The following is a 21,093-nucleotide window of genomic DNA, read 5'->3' as shown; positions in this document are numbered from 1 at the left end:
TCATTAAATGTAGAAATTACAAATTCTGTAATATTCCTATGCACCTTTGGATTGAAGGGTTTCGATCTTAACAACGCGTCTCTATTTACTATCATGAAGTCGTTTTCATAATCAGAAAGCAATGCATTTTTAAAATCAGCATACGTACGGATATTATTCCTAATGGCCTTAAACCACGTTAGACGTGGGTGGCAACAATACATGAGGCAGTAATTTCAAATATTGAGATTCATCTATATCCATCAATTCACACTCATCTTCAAATTTTTCGAGAAATCCCCTCGCAGTTATATCTTCCGGTATACCACTAAATTTTGTGATTGACTTCACTTCACTAACACGCAAAGATTTATTCGTTTTAACCCTTAAATACCTGTGATGGGCCCGCTTCTGCTGAGATGATCACCTCACTCTTCTTTCTCCTTCTGTACTATCTTCATTACTCGAAGATTGGTTATCTTCAAGCGTTGTTCGGTGATGGCGTGCAGATTCCCAATCGTTGGATGTGGTATGTACAGGATTTATGTGCCCACCATCTTGCACTGCGCCTTCTGACATACGATTTTCTTTTATGAAATTCAATTCATCCTGCAGTTGTTTAATCCGGTTGTCATGTTCTTCTACGACCGTCTCGATAACATTCACAGAATCTTGAATGTCAGTACACCTTTGTACTATTTTGCCCATTTCATCCTCATGATGTTCAAATTTAGCTTTGATCTGTTGGTTAATTTGTTGCAACTGCTGTTGCAAACCGTCATTGCGCTATTGCAATTGCTCCAGGCGCTCATCAACATGTTGGGCTTGCTAATTCGGCTTGCTGTTCTAACTGCTGATTCAATTTAGCAAATTGTTCTGCTTGTTGCTGATTCAATTTAGCAAATTGTTCTGCTTGTTGTCGGGACATTTTCTTCAAAATTTCGAACATATTGGATGAATCTGTTGTTTGGCTGTCCATCGTTTCACCATCTATGTCACTCATTCTGCTCCGATATATAACTCGGCCTTTTCTTAAACAAATATAATTAATATCTGACTCAGTTGGTCGTTTTTTACTGAACTTCAAAAACGCTTCTCAATTTCGGGTTTCCGGCGCCATTTTTATACAACATATCAATAAAAAATAACACTCTCTGGTTCTTTTATCGTAATCTAAAATTGAGCCACATTAAAATAATACACACTTCATTCCGTCGTTTACTTACATTTATTTTTATCTAACTTGTTATATAGTCGTCCCTGACGAAGCTGCCCTTTTCATAATTCTATATTTTATTTATATTCTTATCTGGTTGTCCTACCAACCACGTATTGACAATCTCATTATTTTAACATATGAATATCTTTTTTTTCTTAGCATTATCGACAATATTTTAAAACATTTCTTTCTCTTCTTCTGCAGCCAGCCTAGTACATATTTCGAATAACTTATTGTCCAAAATTACAAGAAAATAATAATACAAGAAAATATACAAACGTACCGTTATAGAATAGCATGAAAAACCTGTCCGGGTCCTCGTGCACGTGTTCCGCATACTTCGTTAAGTGTGGTTCTCTGTCATATTCGTGTTATTTTCTCCTGGTATGTATGTTTGAATTACCTGATCTAGTTTCCGGCATAAATCGCACTTAAGGAAGGGAAGAGAAAAAAGGGAGGGAAAGAATTTATATTTATATTAGCTGAATTTTGGTTTTCTGGTGCAGGAATCATCAAGTGCGTAAAATAACTTGCGAACACGATGGTACATTGTGGGAAAGGGCCCGGCGATTGGAAGTTGAGTATTACCATCTTACCATTAGATTCTTTTTCTCTATTGTTCGTAAAAGTGTAAGTGTTCGTAAAATCTTGATGAACACACATTTGTGGATTATTACGTTTCACTCCCGTATATTATTCGTATTATATTCATACCTAAATTCCCCATTCATTACTCAAAGAGATTATACTACAAAAGCAACTTTTACTTTCTTTTTGAGTTTATGAATGTTTTTTCTGTGATTTTTTAAATATTTGGTTATTATTGTTATACAATTGCAATCAAAGAAAAATTTTAAATATTGTTTCGTTTTAATAATGTTTAATCGAAATACCGGTACTTTTTTTTGGGGGGGAGAGGGGTCATACAAATCCCACGAGAAGCATTTATTGAAATCAGAAGTATCTTTGGTATCTATGTATAAATGGGTCAGTACCAAAGTGGTGTAAGAAAATTATATAATATTTTATGTATGTGTGTAAGTGTATCTTCGTGTCTACTGTTTCCTCGGATGTTCGCTTTCTCTGGACCCAGGTGCGCTTGAGTACATCGCCAGTTTAACCAGCTATCGATCTATGTTGCCTGCACAGAAGAATAGCTCGCAAGCAGAGATATACTCAATCACTCCATAGCCATGGGAGAAAGAACCGGAACTCAGAAGACCTGCCCTACAGGTGTAATATCTAAATGAAGTTTTGCGCAACGGAAAAAAAAATATAAATAAAGAAACTCGAAAATTTTGGAGAAGTAAAATTAAAAAAATCAGGATTCGTGACATTCACTGATGGGTTCCCCGTAACGTTTCTCTCAAGTCATTTTCCCTTCGATGATTCGTTTATCAGATTGATAGGAAGACGCACCATTTTGATCTTGACCAAAACCATGTTTTACTATCAAAAAAAAAAAAAAAAATCTACTCTACTGTAACCTTGCTATATGAAATAAAACATAATTGTCAACCAGAAGCTTTTACTTGTTTCACCGAAGCTCTTCCGTATACAAACTGTTTACATTCACTTTAGGGGCACAACGGTACATCGCATTATGCTTTAGATAACTATATTACCGTGCATGTCACAATTCGTGACTAGACATATTGAAATATTGCACGCATACACACTCATAACATTCAATTTATTACATATTCCCAATATTCAATATTTTATTAATATTCACTTTTCTCAACTATATCAATGAATGGGCCTCTTATTCTGGCATTCATATCTTTCATTAAAAAAAAAAAACATAAATCATATGTTTTGGCTGTTCACAGCAGCTACTATTACCAGGCACCCTTTTCACATATTTATTTATATCTTGCCTACACATATTATCACAAAAAAAAAAAAAAAAAAAAAAAAAAAACATGAAATTACTAAAACCTTAACCTACACTAACCTAAAACACATTCACACTACACACTCACACCAACAAATTTATTTATATACCGTAAAAACGTTTTGGTTGGCAGTCCAGGCCAAATTTCTTTTAATGGGAATCGAATTTGTTACTTTTCTGCACTTTTAAAATGAATATTCGCACGGTGTAGAAAATAGTTGCCCCTATCGAAAACTTGTGACAAAACGACCTATCGTGCTTCCTTTAATCAAAGTACAGCTTCGGTTTATTTTCTAATACTTTACGGATACGTTATAGGTTAAAAAAAAAGCTTTAAAATATATTGTATATATGTTCTATACCAAAGAACGTCATTCCTATCCTATTTGTCTAGCTTGGTTACAATAGACAGCCAAACGATGCATAGCCAAATAATAATAATAATAATAAAAAAAATCACAATAAAGAATACTGCATATAACCTTACACTAGATTTAGGCTTTCTTTGAATTACAGGAATTTAGATGGTCACTCTAAACGAAAATTTTACGCTCGCATGTATATATTCCGTCAGTAGTTTGTTCTACCTTTTATTCCCCCCCCCCCCTTTTCTAGATAAGCTTAAGCCGTCACATATTGTCTCAGTAATTGTATAGATCCTACGGGAAAGGAATATACGAAAACATGGTTATATTATTATAATTCACTGAACACCATATTTGCAACTATGTAACTTGGTGAATTTCGAGGTAAAAAAAAAAAAAAAAAAGTATTTCCAAATCCAGGTTACCAAGTTACTTCGATTGAGCCACTTCAGAAATAAAACGAAACATTACTTACAGTTGGGTGAGTTTATATACACATCCAATGGTTGTCCTTACGAGTACCAATCCCTATTGACGAAAAATGGAACTTTCTTGAATATTTCAGTTTCCAGAAGAAATAAACATCACACACACACAACTCTTATCAACTGTACTGAGAGTGGAACCGGTTAATATCCATTAACCATCACGGTTCTTCAAAAAAATTCAGAGCCCTACCTACTCATGTAGTAATCAGCTTTCGTCCATAGTTCATACAGACGACAATTCACATTGGGCTGCTTCACTAATTCTCCTCGCTGCTCGCTCCGTTCCGTCCAAACAAATAACACAAAAATATCGCAAATTTTGCAATTGAACTCTTTTAGTAGAAAAATCCGTTCTGGAGCGGCTTTCTTTACCACTTTATTCTGATAATATCTGACGGGCAGTAACTGGGGACTGCTCTCTTGAGGCTGACGCCATTAAAGTACAACAACAATGTGACGTAACATTACGAAGATTGATGATGAGCTAATTATCAGAGACTTCAAAGGAAAGCGACCAATTATAGATAATTCTGTAAATCTGTGCTACTGACGTCACACAAGACAAGATTGAAGATGATGCACCAAAACCGAGTGAATTTGACGATTTTCTATCAAGATGGCTGAAAATCTAAAGAATTTTATGAAGGATGATTTTAAAATAAAATTTTAAAGAAATTTCTGGGAGAGTTTTCAGAATGTTTAGAGATAGGAAAAGCGTTCTACAGATGAAAAATAAAAGAAATAAGCAGAATCTTTAAGAAATATAGGAAATTAAGATAGAAATGAACAAAACATAGATATTAAATACGAAATAAAATCCTAAACCTACTTTAATGCACGTCCTAACTTAATTCTACCTTCTAATATTACGAGAAAAATTAAATGACAACATTACATCCTTACATATCCTACATCATATATTATTCTACACTATTATACAGGGCGTTTCGAAAATTTTTCAACATGATAACTCCATGTTGGGAGGTATCAGTGGACTCAAATCTTTATTCACTTTCTTTTTACTGATATGCAAGTTAGGTCGTTGTATTTCTTTAACTAATAAAAGTCGTCATGAACAAACTTGGACTATTGCAGTATTTTGAAATAGTCCATATATAATTCTTTATAATGGTTTCATTTGTGCAACTGTTTATCTTTTTGTCCTTCTGAAATGACTCTTGACAATTATATTAACAAGTACATAAAGATCTGTACAACGTATTTTTATCATGAGTCCTTCGTGAGTGAGTCGGCAGACATATCGCATTTGTGGCCAATTAGTCCCTGTTTCGAGTTCAAATAGAGGACAATTTCTTTCGGATGTAATCCGAGAGGTGGTTTGGATTCCGCTTTAAGCTTATGTGACCCCTTCCAACATAACCCGGTTGTTGCATAATAACACCAAGGCGAAACAAACTTACTTCTGTCCATATGTGATATAAATACATAGAGCAAATTATTTAAACAAACAAACAAACAAAAAAGTTTAAATTCAATAAAAACCATGGTTTTTGCCATCCCTGCTTTCCATGAGTGACTTTAATCTTTCTCTTTGACTGTCTAGGCTCCCCCGCGTTCTTCGGAGTTGGGTCTAGAGAGTGATTTATTTTTATTTATTTATTTATTTATTTATTTATTTATTTATTTATTTATTTATTTAGTTGTTTAGCTAAGCATTTATCGTCTTACTATATAGCAGTCCGTGCGCAGGAGGAGTCCTGTATGTTATTTTACACCAACTTATCCAATCAAATTACTTTTCTTTCCTTGTATTTTTGTTTAATCGAATATCGACATCCATAGTCAGATGCTGTTCGCCCCTTTTCTATTTCGTGAGTGGTACCGTACAAGATTGGGAAGATCATTAACCTTCCAGTAAAACCCCTACTGTGGATGATCAACTCTATCATAATATGCCGCAGGGGAATGATGTTACTGTACAACATGATGAATCGGATGAAGCCGGCCAGTTTTTGTGTTGTGACCTTGCTTTGACAGTTGACTACGGTTTGGATAACGCTGGACGAATCCTCTTTTGTGACCTGGCAACTCTTGATAGTCTGCAGTTTGTTTTTTGGGCTGGATTCCAATTTTTTATTTATTTTTATTTTGACCTGGCTATGATTCTTGGATGTGATTTTACTTGTCCTGAGATCTTGTGACAGCGCCACCGCCAATGTGCTAATTGTAAAGCAGAACATTTGGCTTGGTCTCGTGACTCCGATATTCAAGGACGAAAAAGTAATCCGTGAGCTTATGACTACTGAAAAAACTTCCGCCGTTGAGGCCAAGCGCCTTTTGCTTCCACTTTTTCATTTTCTTGAAATGTACTCATTCGCACGGAACATACTGTTGATGTAAGCACTCAGACATGTGATCTTCCTATTGCGCCAGCAGTGAACACAGCACAGCAGCCACCAATATGTATTGCTCCCAAACCATCACTGCTTGGTTTCCCGGGAATCCTGCTCAGCAATCCTTGAGGGAACAATTCTTAAAGAGTACACCACCCTGTACGTCCGAACGACCGAAAAAATCTACTACTACAGAATCGAAGTCTACATCGGACCGTGTAGTTGAGCGATCTCAGGCTGTTCCTTGTTTCCATCTCCTCTACTGTGAAACAGAAACGTGCACGTCGGCAGTCTTTTGAGTATTCGGGATAAGAGAAAACAGAAAAACTCATCACTCAGTTCCGTACAGAATGATACTTCTATGATGGAAAGTATGGTGAAGGACAATCTTGATAACTTCCTTCTTTTTAAAGGTAAGAAGAAAAAAGAAAATACAGTGGACCTTCAATCGGTCGTAATTCACACCTATAATAGTTCTGCAATGGAATATGAATGGCTATTCCACCTACTTCGAAGAATTAAAATACATTCTAACTGCCTTTTAGCCCGTAATTTTCTGTCTCCAACAAACTGGCTGCTGCTACTCGCTTTTCTGCTGTTTCCAGCTACACTTTTTACCACCATGACAAGGACAGCGATGGTCTTGCAGTTGGCGGTGTAGCAGTTGGAATACAGGACAAATATTGTTCCACTCCCATCCAGGTATCAGCGATTTTCAGATTCTAGCTGTTTGATTATTATTATTATTATTATTATTATTATTATTATTATTATTATTATTATTATTATTATTATTATTATTATTGACAACTAATCACTTTCTGCAATACCTGCATCACAAGTGATCTAGATGATATATATATCATCAACTTCTACATTCCATTATTTTGTGGAGGACTTCAACTCTTATCATAAGCTGTTGTCTCCCCTCGTACCGGGGCTCGAAGTCGAGAATTTGCAACTTTTCTCGACGCTTCGTACTTTCTTATTAAAGGATTACAGTCGAACACATTTTACCACTTTCACAAGAACGTATTCACATACGGATCTTTCTGTCTGCAGTTAATCTTCAATGGTGTGTCTATCATATGACAGCGAACACTTTCTGATCATTCTCACTGGGCTACCTTCTATACAATTTGCTCATTTGCCTCGTTACAATATCCTTGCAGACTGGGGACAGTTTGTGGCAACTTTGACTTTATACCAGAACCCCAGCTTTCTGTTGATGAACACCTTGAGGCCTTTCACGCAAGTGTAGTGTCTGTTACTAATGCCTTGATTCCATTCTTAGCTGGAATTCCTCGAAAATGTACTGTTCCTTGCTTGTCGGAAGAAATACGTCAAGCTCATTTTGCACGATGCCAAACACTTTGTCGCTTTAATCGTTCTGTTACTGCTGTCAGTTTGGCGCAGTTCGTGGCTTTCGTGCCAGAACATGCTACTTGATTAAACAAGGGAAATGACATAGCTGGTGCAATTATGTCTCCAGTTTAACTGCAGACAGTTCAGTGAATGCTGTTTGGTCCCAAGTTTTTTTGTAAGGGCTATTCCACTTTTGTCGACGTTTCTGCACTCCTTGTACTGTACAAGACGAACTGATCATTAAGCAGAAATGGATTGTCAATGAATTGGCCTAATATTTTGCTGCAGTTTTTAGTTAGGCTAATTATTCGCCTGACTTCCTACAAGTTAAGGCACGAGTAGAATGTAGACCCTTGCATTTTACATCACCAAATAATAAAAATTCAAACTTGCCTTTTACTGCTGCTCAACTTATCACTGCCCTCACTAACACTTTAAAGGACGTCAGCTGGCCCAGAGTGTATTCATTGCGCTATGCTTCGTAATCTTCCTCCATTACAAAGATAATCTTTTAGACCTCTATAATCGTACCTGAGTTGAAGAATCCTTTCCTGCTACTTGACTCTTGAACTTATATTCTTCTTGTCCTGAAACGTGGGAAATCGGCTGCACCCAGCTTCAACCAGTTGCTTGTGCAAGTTATTGGAGAAAATGTATATTCAGTGTGGTATTTGGAAACTAAGTTCTTACTTTCCAGTGTCTAGTGTGGTTTCCGGAACTTCCGTTCCACTTCTGATCATTTTGTTCATCTTGAGAGTGCAATCCAGGATGCTTTTCGGTATTGCCAACATCTGATCACCATATTCTTTGCTTTTCTGATGACACCGTTTGGCATTATGGACTTTTATGTCAGGTACTTCTTTGGGGAGTACGAGGTCATATGGGCTTCTTTTCTAGACCAGTTTCTTGGAGATTGTTGTTTTCGTGTCTGATTAGGATTCACACACTCCGATCGCTTCTTGCAAGAAAATGGCATTCCACAAGGTAGTAGGTAGTATCTTAAGTGTGACTCTCTTTGCAGTGGCAATAAATGGTTCTATAACACAGATGGTAGCTCCCGTTTCAGGAATGTTGTATGTAGATGACCTGACAATTTATTGCCTTTTTTGTAATTTCCGTGTTGCTGATAGAGAAGGACAACAGGCTTTCTGGTAAGTCAACGACCACTGGCTTTACTTTTTTCATCGACAAGATTAAGTGTGTTCACTTTTATCGCTTACGCAACTACACATATCATCCAGATCTTTATGTGGACCATATACACACTTGTCTTTTGTTTAGAACGTTGTATTTCTGGCCCTTCAGTTTTATTACAGGCTGCCTTGAGGAATCCATCTACGAGAGGTAAAATATCGCAGTCTAGGAGTTGTCCCATGTTTCCTGGGGCTCTGATCGCACTGTTCTTGTACGACTGTATCGTAACTTTAATCCGCTCAAAGTTGGACTATGAATGCATTGTGTATATATCCACTACAGGCTTACCACGCTACGCCAACTGAACACTATCATTTTGGTATACGTTTGGCGATTAGTACATTCCATACTAATTTTTCCGAGCTTATATGTTGAAGCGCACGAGCCATCTTTTAACTCAGCGCCTTCATCGGCTGATGCTCTAGTCATCTAAAATAAGTTCCTCACCATTCTTCATCATTTTTGTACTGGAAGCTGGGGAGTGCTACCAACGTTTCTGGTACGACCCAACGTATCAGGCCTTTTGGAATTCGTGCTCTGGAACTTTTGGATGACCTTCGCATCGGAGTTCTACCTTTATGTCAGTTGGGTTCTGGTTCTGACCCAATACAAGAAGCCAGGTACCAGCCCTCACGAATTTCAAGAAGACTTTCGCTTCCTCTTATAGCAGTTTCAATACATTTTTTCACTGATAGTTCGGAAGACTGATTCCATCAGGTGCGTCTTTTTTACAACTACATGTACTTACGTTTTAAATTACACACCCTTTAATATTCATTGCTGAAGTGGTTATACAAACTCACGTTATGTCTCTGCATGTCGTATACCCAAGATATTAATCTGTTGTAACTCTCAAAGTGCTTTGATTACCTCCTTGATGTGCAAAGTAAACATTCTTTTCTCTAGCAAATTCTGTCGTGTCATAGATTATTAGCATAGAGATGTGAGGTACAAATCTGCTGGGTTCCAAGCCATGTTTGACATATCTGGTAATGAAGAGGTAGACCGTGCAGTGAAGGTTGCTGCTCATGAAGGAAGAGAATTTGATCTTCCCATACCAAGCAGGATCTGCATTTGCTATTCACTGCTTAGTTCCAATAGCACTCGAATGGCAAATCTGCACTTCGTGTTTGGATCACCAGCTCAGCATCATCTCGATAGGAGGAACGAATTCTAACTTGACTTCACATTGGACATTAATATTTAACACATAAATGTCTACTTCTTAGGTTGAAGACCCTTGGAGCTAATCAAAGTATTCAATATGTGCTTTGTATTATCCTTACTATGCTCATCTTCGAGCTGACTTTGCCCCATCAGCAGACTTACCAACACTGCTCGGAAATGATCTCTAAACTGCCTCTCAAGTTTTTATGTTTCTTCGTCACCTCCATGTCCTAGCTGTATTGTGATTGACCTAGTGTTTATACTTAACTCATTTCTTGTTTCCTCCTGTGTTTGTCTCCCGTTGCAACCAAACGCATTTTTCGTTTCTAGTTGAATTGACAATCTTGACAAGTATTTGACTTCGTTTGTCTTTCATAATAACTTGGGACCTTCTTTGTCCCTGCCGTGTAGCCCTGGCAAAAGATGATTAATATTCCACGGCGTTACTAATTTTATCCTAGTGCTTTAACCACTGGATTTTGGATATTTTCTGTCTTATATTTTCTTTTATGGCAGATTGTTACTGAATTTTAGACATTGACGGGTGCAAAAATGCCTTTGCAGTATAATGCGCCCACTCTTATGTCTTGATTTAGTCGGAACAGTCCCGGATTTTTGTAATCTCTTGCCTCCACAATTATTCATAATTCCAAATGGTTCAGTTTTTCTACAAAACATAAGTTAATATCATTCGTGCAATATAAAGTATTTAAATATCGCTTTCATTAGTTATCGATATTTAATCAATAAGAATAGTGTACTCTCTGTCACTTACTTATAGTGAAAATTGACTTAACGTAAATTTCATAGGCTGTAGTTTTATGGTATCTTGATTTTGTAGTCTGACAATCTGGGAGCCGTACATTTTGAGGTCCGTAGGAGCTCTGAATGCAAAATAATCTATGTTGTTAATATTATTCATAATTTTTACTGTGCTCTCTCATTTGACTGGATTATGAGAGATTGAAAGATACGGAATTGTGAACACTTGTCTTTGACACAATAAGTTGGCTCATCCAGTGCTATCTAAACGTTATAAATGAAAAGTACGTGCTTCTTTATTCTTTCAGGGGAAAAGAGTCAGCTACTCTATTAAAACCTCGATATCAACCGTTACCTATTCTTGGTCTTGGAGGAAGTATTGGAACACCGTCAACCGGAATCACAGCCGAGGCCATAGTTGTCAATAGTTTTGAAGAGCTGAAGTCTAAAAGTAGTGAGGTAAGTATGAAAATATGTTAAACCGTCGAGTGCCATTTTATTGATTTTTTTTTTTTTTTTAACTCATACTGGAATAGAAGTTCAGTGCGACTGGGCTATTTTAAACTTTCATAGGTATATTTTCTGACCTTGCATTATTACAATCCCATTTTCAATTATAATGTAGGTGGATAGTTAGGTATTAATTTGAAAATTAATGGTCTGTTAGTTTATAACTGGCAAGTACAGTTTTAAATATTTTCCGTGTTGCGGAGATTGCTCATGCACAAGATCTTGAACTGTATTGTATGCTGTTGTGTAATAATTGAAAGAGAACTGTTAGAATGTTTACCAATGCCTATACTATGTACCAACTGATTCACTACAATTTCTCTGGAGATCTAATATAATCCCAATCAGAACGATATGTAAATAGCGTTCAAACTCATAAAATAATTTCAATGTCTGCCACACATTAGATAATGTAATCCATTAAAGATTATTCAATGTTCCTGTTATGTTTAAAGATACATTATACAACCATTGTAACATCAAGAAAATTCTTTGGCCATTCTCCAGTCAGGTAGATCTTGTTAATAAGTAAAGTCAGTACTTTTATTGTATTGTCTCGTAGTCCCTTGAGCAAATCCCTTGACAGGTCGTCGTGTCCAGTGGCCTTCTTTCTTCCCATCTCTTTGATGCCTTGTACTACTTCACTTTTCAACATATTGGCTCCTTTTTCTTCACCATCTACCTCTTTCTCTGCTTCGATCGCAATATGTTTTGGACAATTCTTGGTCAAGGGGGCGTGGTGGCTCAGTGGTAGAGCGTTCACCTCCAGTGCTTGGGGTCCCTGGTCCGATCCCAGCTCGCGCCGTGTGGACTTTGTGGTGGACAAACGCAGTGCTCGTGGGTTTTCTCGGGGTTCTCCCGTTTCCTCCCACTTCATTCCACCATTTCATTCATTTCTCGTAATCACCGTCTCCTTTAGCCTAACCGACATAACTGTGGGACGTAAAACTCAAAGATTTCATTTCATTTCGTTTCATATAATTCTTCTGGTTATATAGATCCTTTGTATATTCCTCCCAGATTCTAAAAATTCTTGGATGCTCGGTGACTACATGACCTTGTTGATCTTCGGTTCGAAGCATGTGTATGTTTCTGTTAACTTTCTCTCCTAATTCTTGTGCTTTCTAATACATCAGATCATGTATCCGTTGTAGTTCCTTTATTTCTCTACATACAGTATCTGTTCCATGCACTTCTCTTTGGCTTTTCAGTCATTTTCTACACTGCCTACCATATGGCCCATTGCACAGAACTTTTCTTCAGTCTCTTCTTTCACATCACTGTCCATACTTCGTAGTCCCTCTAAGTTCCATTTTCGATTTCTCCTCCATTTTTCTTGATTCCCTTTAACCAGGTTTGCACTTTCGCCACTAAGCGATTGTGGTCCGAATCAATGTCCACGTGTGGTAGTGTTTTCACATCTCGTACACTATTTCTGAAATGTTGTTTGACAAGAATGTAATCGATTTAGTAGCGTTTTTTTTTTTTTTTTATCCTGGATTTTTCCGCTTGCACAGCTTGGTTTTTCTTTTCTTAAACCACATATTCGTCACCACCATACCATGTTGTATGTAGAAGTGAGATAAATATCTGGCTTCCTGCGCTTCCTCTACCTAGTCCAGGTGGTTCTGTCACCTTACTAGCAGCTCGTTTTCCCACTGTCTTGTAGAAGTTTCCCATTATTATGGCATTGACCTTATCCTTCCCCTTCAAATGCAATATGTCACTAATCTCATCATATGTTACAGTCACTTCACTGTCATCATGGTCGGTTGTTGGCATATACACTTGTAATATGATAGTAACCGCTGGTTTTGCACTTAGTTTTACAAAGATCAAGCGGTCAGTGTAATATTCCACTTCGATTACATTTTTTGCTGTTTCGTTCCTCATTGCTATTGCGACACTATTCGCGGCCTTAACGCCACCAAAATAAAGCATTATGTAATTTTATAACGACAATCCTGCGGCGAGGACCACCAAAATTATAAAACAAAATCACCAGTTCATATAAATTTATATAACTACAAGGCTACTGATTTTCATCAAAAAACATTTACATACGGCATCATGATATTACCTTTTGTTGTAGGATGTGACACATTAAACTTTTTACACACCTTAAAAATTGTACATGTAGTTTACGCAAGACGGATCCGAAATTATTTATTATTTATCCTTCGTTGCTATGACAACTAGAAAAGAAATTACATCAATATCTTTCTTTTTTTTCATAATGATTATCTTCCTTTCTAGAGCAGCTTGTGCATAATTTAAAAGTACACCTGCCTACAAGTACAAATAAAGATACAGTATAATAAAGAGTGATGAAATACAGGTATTGTTATAATTTCACAATACTATCTCACCTTTTTCTGACCAAACGCACTTCACTGAAACCCACTTTGTTCACTTTATATTTATCCGTTTCCACTTTTAAATTTTCAACTTTACTTGCACGCTGTAAAGTTCGTACGTCCAGGTTTCTACGCTGAAATGAAGTTGTTATTATTTTTCCCTTTAACTCTTTCACTACCACTGGAACATATATGTCCCACGATACATTCTCAGAGGACCCGTAGTAATTTACCTCATGTTATTGCTACGAATCGATGTTCCACTGGTAAAGAGAAACCTGCTAATGGCTTATAGAATTCTTATGAACATTATTAAATAGACAGTAGTGGAAGTGGACGTGGTGATAATGGAACAGATGAAAGTGAAGAACAAGGTGCTAGTGATAAAGCAGTGGTTGCATTACTGTCATTTGGAAAAGGATGCCAAATGTAAAATGTAAAATGTAAAATATTTGTCATCATAAATACGACCCAACTATTTTTCTGACAATATACGTATTATAATTGAAAATACAAGATGATCATTCATGTCAATACCACTGGAACATATAGGTAAAAACGAAACGGCGGAAAATGTTTATATATGTATATTTATACGTTTGAAAACAACTTAAAGTAACGATATATTAATGTTTCCCACTACGAAAAAAAATTGGTAATGAAAGGGTTAATTCTTCCCGGAGTAGTCCCCACCTAGAGATCCGAACGAGGGTCTATATTACCTCAAGGAGAGCAATCATTGTATTTATTCTCCTTTGTCCCTTCTGGAAAAAATAATATGGTAGTATTGCCCGTTTCCTTTTCACCATTTTATATATATATACAAAGGTTATTTTTAAAGTAAGATCCGTTTTGCAATAAAAGCGAATGAACTTAAGTTTTTTTTTTTCTTTTTTGCTCAATTTCCGTTCCATTTCAGATATTTATCTAACGAACAACGAGTTTATGGATATTTTTTCTTATATCTGCCGCCTGTGATGATAGACAGATCTTAAAATTTGTAAGAATTTTGATGGTAACTTGAAAATTATTAACCTTTTGTTTTCGTGAATTTGGTCTTAACAATTTGTACCAAATCGTCAATCAATAGATTTGGGCGACCAGACTGCAATTCATCGTGGACGTTTTACGGACTTTTATTGAACAATCTGACCCATTTTTGCACTTTATGTCGCTCTTTGCGTTGCCATCATACAACCAGTAATCTGGCGGTAAATATTAGCACTGTCATGTTTCTTGCTATTAGGAACCGGATAACTGATCGTAATTCACTGTTGACTGGTCGCTTGATTTTCGTAAATGTGTTAACTCCACACTGCGAAGCGTACAGACTGATGCCGTGAATGCAAATGGCGCCTGATTGCACACAAGAGATGCCAGTAGTCTGCGCACGCACTCATTCTCAGAGGTACGCGAAATTTCAAGCTGTATTCGCAAACGGACCATATTGTTGAGGAGGTGAAGTTAATTGGATTTTATTTTAAGATTTTTCAATAATTGGATTAACTAAAGATAAATAAATGTGAGAAAATTAAAAGACAAAATTAAAAGTCAAGAAATTACAACAACACAGAATTAGGTTAAGAAAATAGATTTCAAAATTATGTTATCCAAGTATTGTTTTGGTTATGTCAATTGTAAAGACAGACGTGTGAATGTGCAATGGTTTAATTACAAAGAATAACAAAGATGAAATGCTGTGTCAGGACTGTTGTGAGAGTAAGTTGTAATGTTTATGTTGTTATTTGTCAATTGTTAACATCGATACAAATTTTAGGATGTGACAAAATTGTCAGATTACGGAGATAGACGTCTGGAGATTTTGTCTATTTGATGATCATTGCAGAAATGTGAGTTTCGGCAATGAGATAGCAAACACGTGAAGCGACGCAAAGCAAGGTGGCAGATTGTCGAATATAAATACCCTACGAAGAGGAGATGGAGATCATTCGATGGAGAGCGGTCTCACACGAGCATTCGACGGAGATATGTCTTAGACGATTATTCGTTGATCATTCGACGGAGAAGAGACTCTCAGTCCAGTCTTTTATAAGTTTGACAATTCAACGTGATTGACTTTAAGAATCTTTACGAACTATGGTGAATTAGTCTGCGATATAAGTTCTACAACCAGTTTACTTTTAAACATTTTAATAGCGTTACAAACATCAGTGGTTGCAGTTACCTCTGCTGCACCTTAGCTTCCTGAGAAACAACATCAACTGAAGGTATGTGTTTGCTATTCGTTTTCCGTCATCAAATAGAGAAATTAATCATACTCCGTAGGTTGTGATCTGGTAACGTTTGTTTATCCTTTACACCACAAAGTACACTCTAACATCATAAGCGTTATTGAAAATACAATGATTATTAAACTAACTCGTTGTGTGTTTACGTTCTTAAAAATGGTAACTAAGTTTTTCCGGACATTATAGAAAATGTTCGGAGGACAATCTTCCTGTGTCTTCGAGCTACGCACTTGCAATTAAAGGCACACACAGGGGGGTTGACAATATATATATCCCTTGTACGTGTATGAATGTTTAAAAAATCACTATCATGTTATTCATTGCTATATTTACAGGCTAAGGGGAAGATTGTCGTGTTCAATGAAAATTACACTAGCTATGGAGAAACTGTGAAGTACAGGGACTTCGCTGCTGAAGAGACTGCTAAGGTTGGAGGGGTTGCTTCTTTAGTGAGGTCTGTGACGCCATTTTCTATAGCAAGCCCTCATACGGGGTGGCAGGATTATAAACAGAATGTGACCAAAATACCCACTGCCTGCATAACTATTGAGGATGCTGAGATGCTTCATAGACTTTACAAACAAGGTTTGTGTTTCCTACTTTATACTGTATCAAGAATAAATTTAAGAGTCTTCGCTACTCTTATCAGTTTTTATTATTTTTAAAGGAGTTTGGGTTGTCAAAATTCCTTTATATATTTACTGTATCCGTGAGTGTGTCCGTCTGTCCGGGAGATTAAAAAAAAAAAAAAAAATGTTCGTCTGGGACAAAAATCTCAAGAACTACTTTATGTATCATCAATTTTGACCAGGTTGTAGAGTGTCATAAATTGGAATGGAGTTCGTTGATGAAAGTGATATTCAAACCGAAAGTGATAGAAACGAACCATTTCCGGTTTTAACGTTGATCACTATAGAGTAAAGTGGTAATAGCGAGAAGCAGTTTTCTGCAATCGATTAAGCGTCTCAATAACACTAGCCTGCAAAGGAATTTTGTGTTGTTTCACAAAAACCAAAGTACCAAATCTATTTTTTTAAATTCTAAATTCAAAAACATATGTATGTATTTTCATTTATTTTCGATAGTGTCTGAAGAAGGATATGCTAGACATCCGAAACAGTTACAAATTATAATTTAAAATAAAGTGGGTTTTAAGCTTTGGTCAGTGTCTCTTTTGTTAAAATAATCAATCCAAAGCCATGAATAGTCTTACTATCAAAAACATAATCAGAATTTTTCCATCAGGCAAGGATTTGTTGTGACAGTCATTTTTTTTCACCTCCTTATACGCGAAATGAACCATATTTTCTTGAAACATGCATGTGTTCGGAGCAGCATAGCTCAACTGTTTATTAACGTAGAAGGATGGTATAGGTGTCAGATTATTGTGGAAGAATAAAGTTTTCACCTGGTATGAAGTTTGGGTCATCAATCTCATAGGGAGGTTGGGGATCATTGAATTTCATTAAAATATACTGGAAATTGTATATTTTCAATTACCCCCTTGCCGCACCTTAGCAACAGGCGACAAAATTATAACGTTAGACAGCTTATGGGACACACACGTAATATAAGTATTCGATTTCCTGAAAATGTCCTTATTGTACAGTAAAGAAAAAAGATATAAAAAGTAAACATCATTGTTGCTTATCTAAGAAGTTGTAAATGATGATTATCGGCTATATTTTACCCTCTGGGACGTCTCTCTTGAATGTCCTATCAGTAATCTTCCAGAATCCTGGGACTTAATTTGGCTTCGTACCTCTTTTTCCATTGTAGAAATTTGCTCATGAAATCGCACATCATGTTCATCGCTTACTGAGAAAAAAAAAAAAAAAAAAAAAAAATCTAAGTGAGAGTTTAAGAAGTGGATTTTTAAAGACATATTGCATCCCATAGCTTGGTACAAGTTCACAAGATCACTCACTATTTCACGATAGTTGTCTGTTTTACGTTTTCCAAGAAACCCACGACAGACACTTACGGAGGCTTTTGCATGCTTTGTCTTGCAGGAGATTCACCATTCTACAAAATTGTCATCATCCAATAATGATGTGATTTGTGACCCAATAAATACTCATTCCTTCAGTTTTGCATCGCTAACTTTAGGAAATTTAGATTTTAAATTTATGGATGCAGGCCAATTTTCATTAAGAGCTTTTACAAAATTCTTCATAAGGTCTAATTTGATTTGCATCGGTGGAAAGTACACCTGCTGGGGATTCACCAATGTGGTGTGAGACACGTTTTTGCTCACAGGAATAAAATAAGGCTTTCACGTTTAGGCCATTGCTTCTTAACATATAATCTTATCCTATCTCTGCTATCCCATTCATATCCTATTTCTGCATAAGAAACAGCAGAATTTGACGTATCCAAATTGCAAGCCAAGCTGTAAATCACTACACATATTCCAGTTATATTTTCTGTTCTGAACCTTAACAGCAATTTCATATTCTCATGTCTTTTTCGTGTTAGCTGCATGGGCTACAGGTATTGATGGTAATTAATTGCCATCATGCAGAAGTACCACCTTCAGACTAATTTTCGAGGAGTCTATGAACAGTCGCCATTTATGTGGATGGTGTTCATGACCAAGAGCCTCCAGAACTGCACCAACATTATTACAAAACTATATTATCTTCTGTGGAGAGAGAGTCTGTGAAATCACTATCGCGACTACGATACATGCATATTCTTGTGTCTTTGTAAATAGGTTTCAACTTTTGAGCCTCGAACCTCGGCTTGCTATTTAGACAACTACAAATTGAAGTAACTTGCTGAGTCAATTTTCATCAAGGTAAGACCATCTGCAAATCAAATTAATTTATGTTAATGTAGCTAGCCAATAACAAGACCAAGCACTTAAACTCTGATAAATGCTGAAATAAAATACATACACAATAAAATGTTAACAGCAAATAACAAACCGAAACGCTAAACTACAAACAAAATATGTAACGGTATACAGACGGCCGTCACATGTGAGTGACTCAAGCTGGTGATCTAGGCTACAAAATAAGAGATCGAAACCGTACAGGAAAAATCTTATGCATTCAATCAATGAAGTAAATTTCACGTTTATTTTTAATAATTTGATTAGAATGTTACCAGTTTCTATCTGTAAATAGTAGTACTTAAACGTTTGTGCTCATAAATCATACTCACATGATGTTTAATATATGGACATTTGTATTGAAATCAACTCGTTTGTGAGAATATTACAGGAAAATAAATTTTACCTGCTTTTTAACATGTAAAATCAATAACCTTAATGCATAGTTGTTTAAAATCATCATCCTGTAGATTGTGTGTGTTATAATAAACAATTAGAAAATATTTTGATAATAATGTGTTTAGCATAGTTAATATATCTCTCTTTGTGAGATTCTATCTGATTTTGTATTTCGATTAAAACAAGTCTGGTATTTAGACGGTTAAAGAAGAGGGTAGTGAGGTGTAGGGCAGCTCTGACAGCGGTACCGATATTCGGTGTTGGTCAGTCGATTTATTCTCCCTGTAAAATGTTAGAAGCACGTGTTGAAAAAAAAATACATTAGCGTTGTTAAATTGAACCTAGCTATGTTGTAACAAGTAGTAAGAGTACTCACCAGGGAGGAAAATAAATTTTCCAAGATGTTTCAACTCTTTCTTTATTCTTCCTCCATCTATTTATTTTTCTTCTTGCGGAGAGAGAGGGATACTTTTTCTACGTAGCTATAAAATGTAAACTGCGTGCAAAATACGTTATATCAGTCGTCATCATAGATATTCTGCCATTATTGGCAGGTTATTTGCAGCAACTGAGAAGCTTCTGCTCCACGGTCCTCCACTAACCTTTTTGTCTTCACGTACGATTTTTCTATTTTGATATAGTCCATTAATTGTAGTCTCCTTCACCCCTTCCCTCTCTTTTCCATACCGCCACCATATCTTCCAGCACGTCCCTTATGATAAAGTTTCTTCTTAGCCAATGTCTCAACCAATTTCTCTTCCCTTTCTTAATAATATCTAAAATTATTCTTTTTCCCCCATCATTTCCAAGATACTCTCATTCGTTTTCCTCTCGACCCAGCTAATTCTCTCCATTCTTTTCCACACCCACATTTTGAAGAATTCCAGTCGTTTTTCATAATTTTTGCGTAGTGTTGTATAAAACTTACCGATGTCCAATGCTCTTTTCTTAATTTAATTGCTTAGGGTCGACCGTGGCTCAGTGGTAGTGCTCACCTTGAATGTATGGGATCCTTAGTTCGATTCCAGCTCGTGCCAAGTGGGCATTGTGGTGGACAAATACCATGTGCATGGGTTTTGGCGGAGTATTCCCGCTTTTTTCAACTTTCTTCATTCCCCTATTTCATTCGTGATCATCTTCACCGTCTTCTGTAGCCCTGAAGTATAGTCGTAGGACGTTAAACTAAAGGAAAAAAATGCTTATAATGTCAACGATTTCCGAACTGTCAGCTTTATCAGAATAATTATAAAAGAAGGACGTATGTTGCTGGTAAATAGATGGAATTTGATGTAAAGTGTTGAATACCTGCGCAGTCTTTCTTTTTTATCCCATTGATTTATATGGGGAATTATTTTTTTCGGTTTTTGTTGAAATTGACTGGACTTTTAATGATTTCTTCTTCAAAACTAATTTTATAATCAAATTTAATTTTAATAAAATAAAATTTCTATCTAATGCAAATGCGTTTTGAAGAAGCAAGGGCCATTTAAGTAGATTTGGAAAAGAAATTAGTAAAAGCACTTCATTAAATTTCCAGTTCATTTCAAAGCAATCAGGAAAAAATATTCCTTATGTAAATCAATGGGACAAAAAAATAACGTAGCTAGTCAACACCGTTAACAATGAACAAAAACACATCTTACTGTCATAGATATTCTGCCAGTTGCCGCAACTGAGATGCTTTAGCTATAATTAAGAAATACTGTAATAGGTAACTATAAAGTGAATAATCAACAGAATCGGTTTATGATAATACTAACTTTGATTACTTAAGTGAATTTGATGATATGGAAAAAAATATATAACAGACAATCCTACAAACAAAAGTACATAAAATTGAGCTAACAAGGGAAAAGTTCGGGAGAAAGTGCTCGCCTGTAAATAAACTAAGTATGCCATTTGAAAGACGAATTCATGCTGATCATAACAAGCTAATAAAATTCCTGTACGGT

The 21,093-nt window shown here is 36.2% G+C and overlaps 1 protein-coding gene across 1 annotated transcript in view; it reads left to right on the top strand.

Moving 5' to 3' along the window:
* LOC145671133 (carboxypeptidase Q-like) overlaps nt 1–21,093 on the top strand; it is a 39,320-nt gene that overhangs the window by 6,003 nt on the left and 12,224 nt on the right. The window contains exons 2-3 of the mRNA XM_081739932.1: nt 11,099–11,249; nt 16,242–16,491. Of these exons, the coding sequence (XP_081596058.1) occupies nt 11,099–11,249; nt 16,242–16,491 (401 nt within the window). The remainder of the gene's footprint in view (nt 1–11,098; nt 11,250–16,241; nt 16,492–21,093) is intronic.

Source organism: Thermobia domestica, chromosome 15, assembly GCF_964235325.1.
Source record: "Thermobia domestica chromosome 15, izTheDome1.hap1.1, whole genome shotgun sequence".
Lineage (NCBI taxonomy): Eukaryota > Metazoa > Arthropoda > Insecta > Zygentoma > Lepismatidae > Thermobia > Thermobia domestica.
The sequence above is the reverse complement of the archived record's forward strand: the minus strand, read 5'-3'. Positions and strand labels throughout refer to the sequence as shown.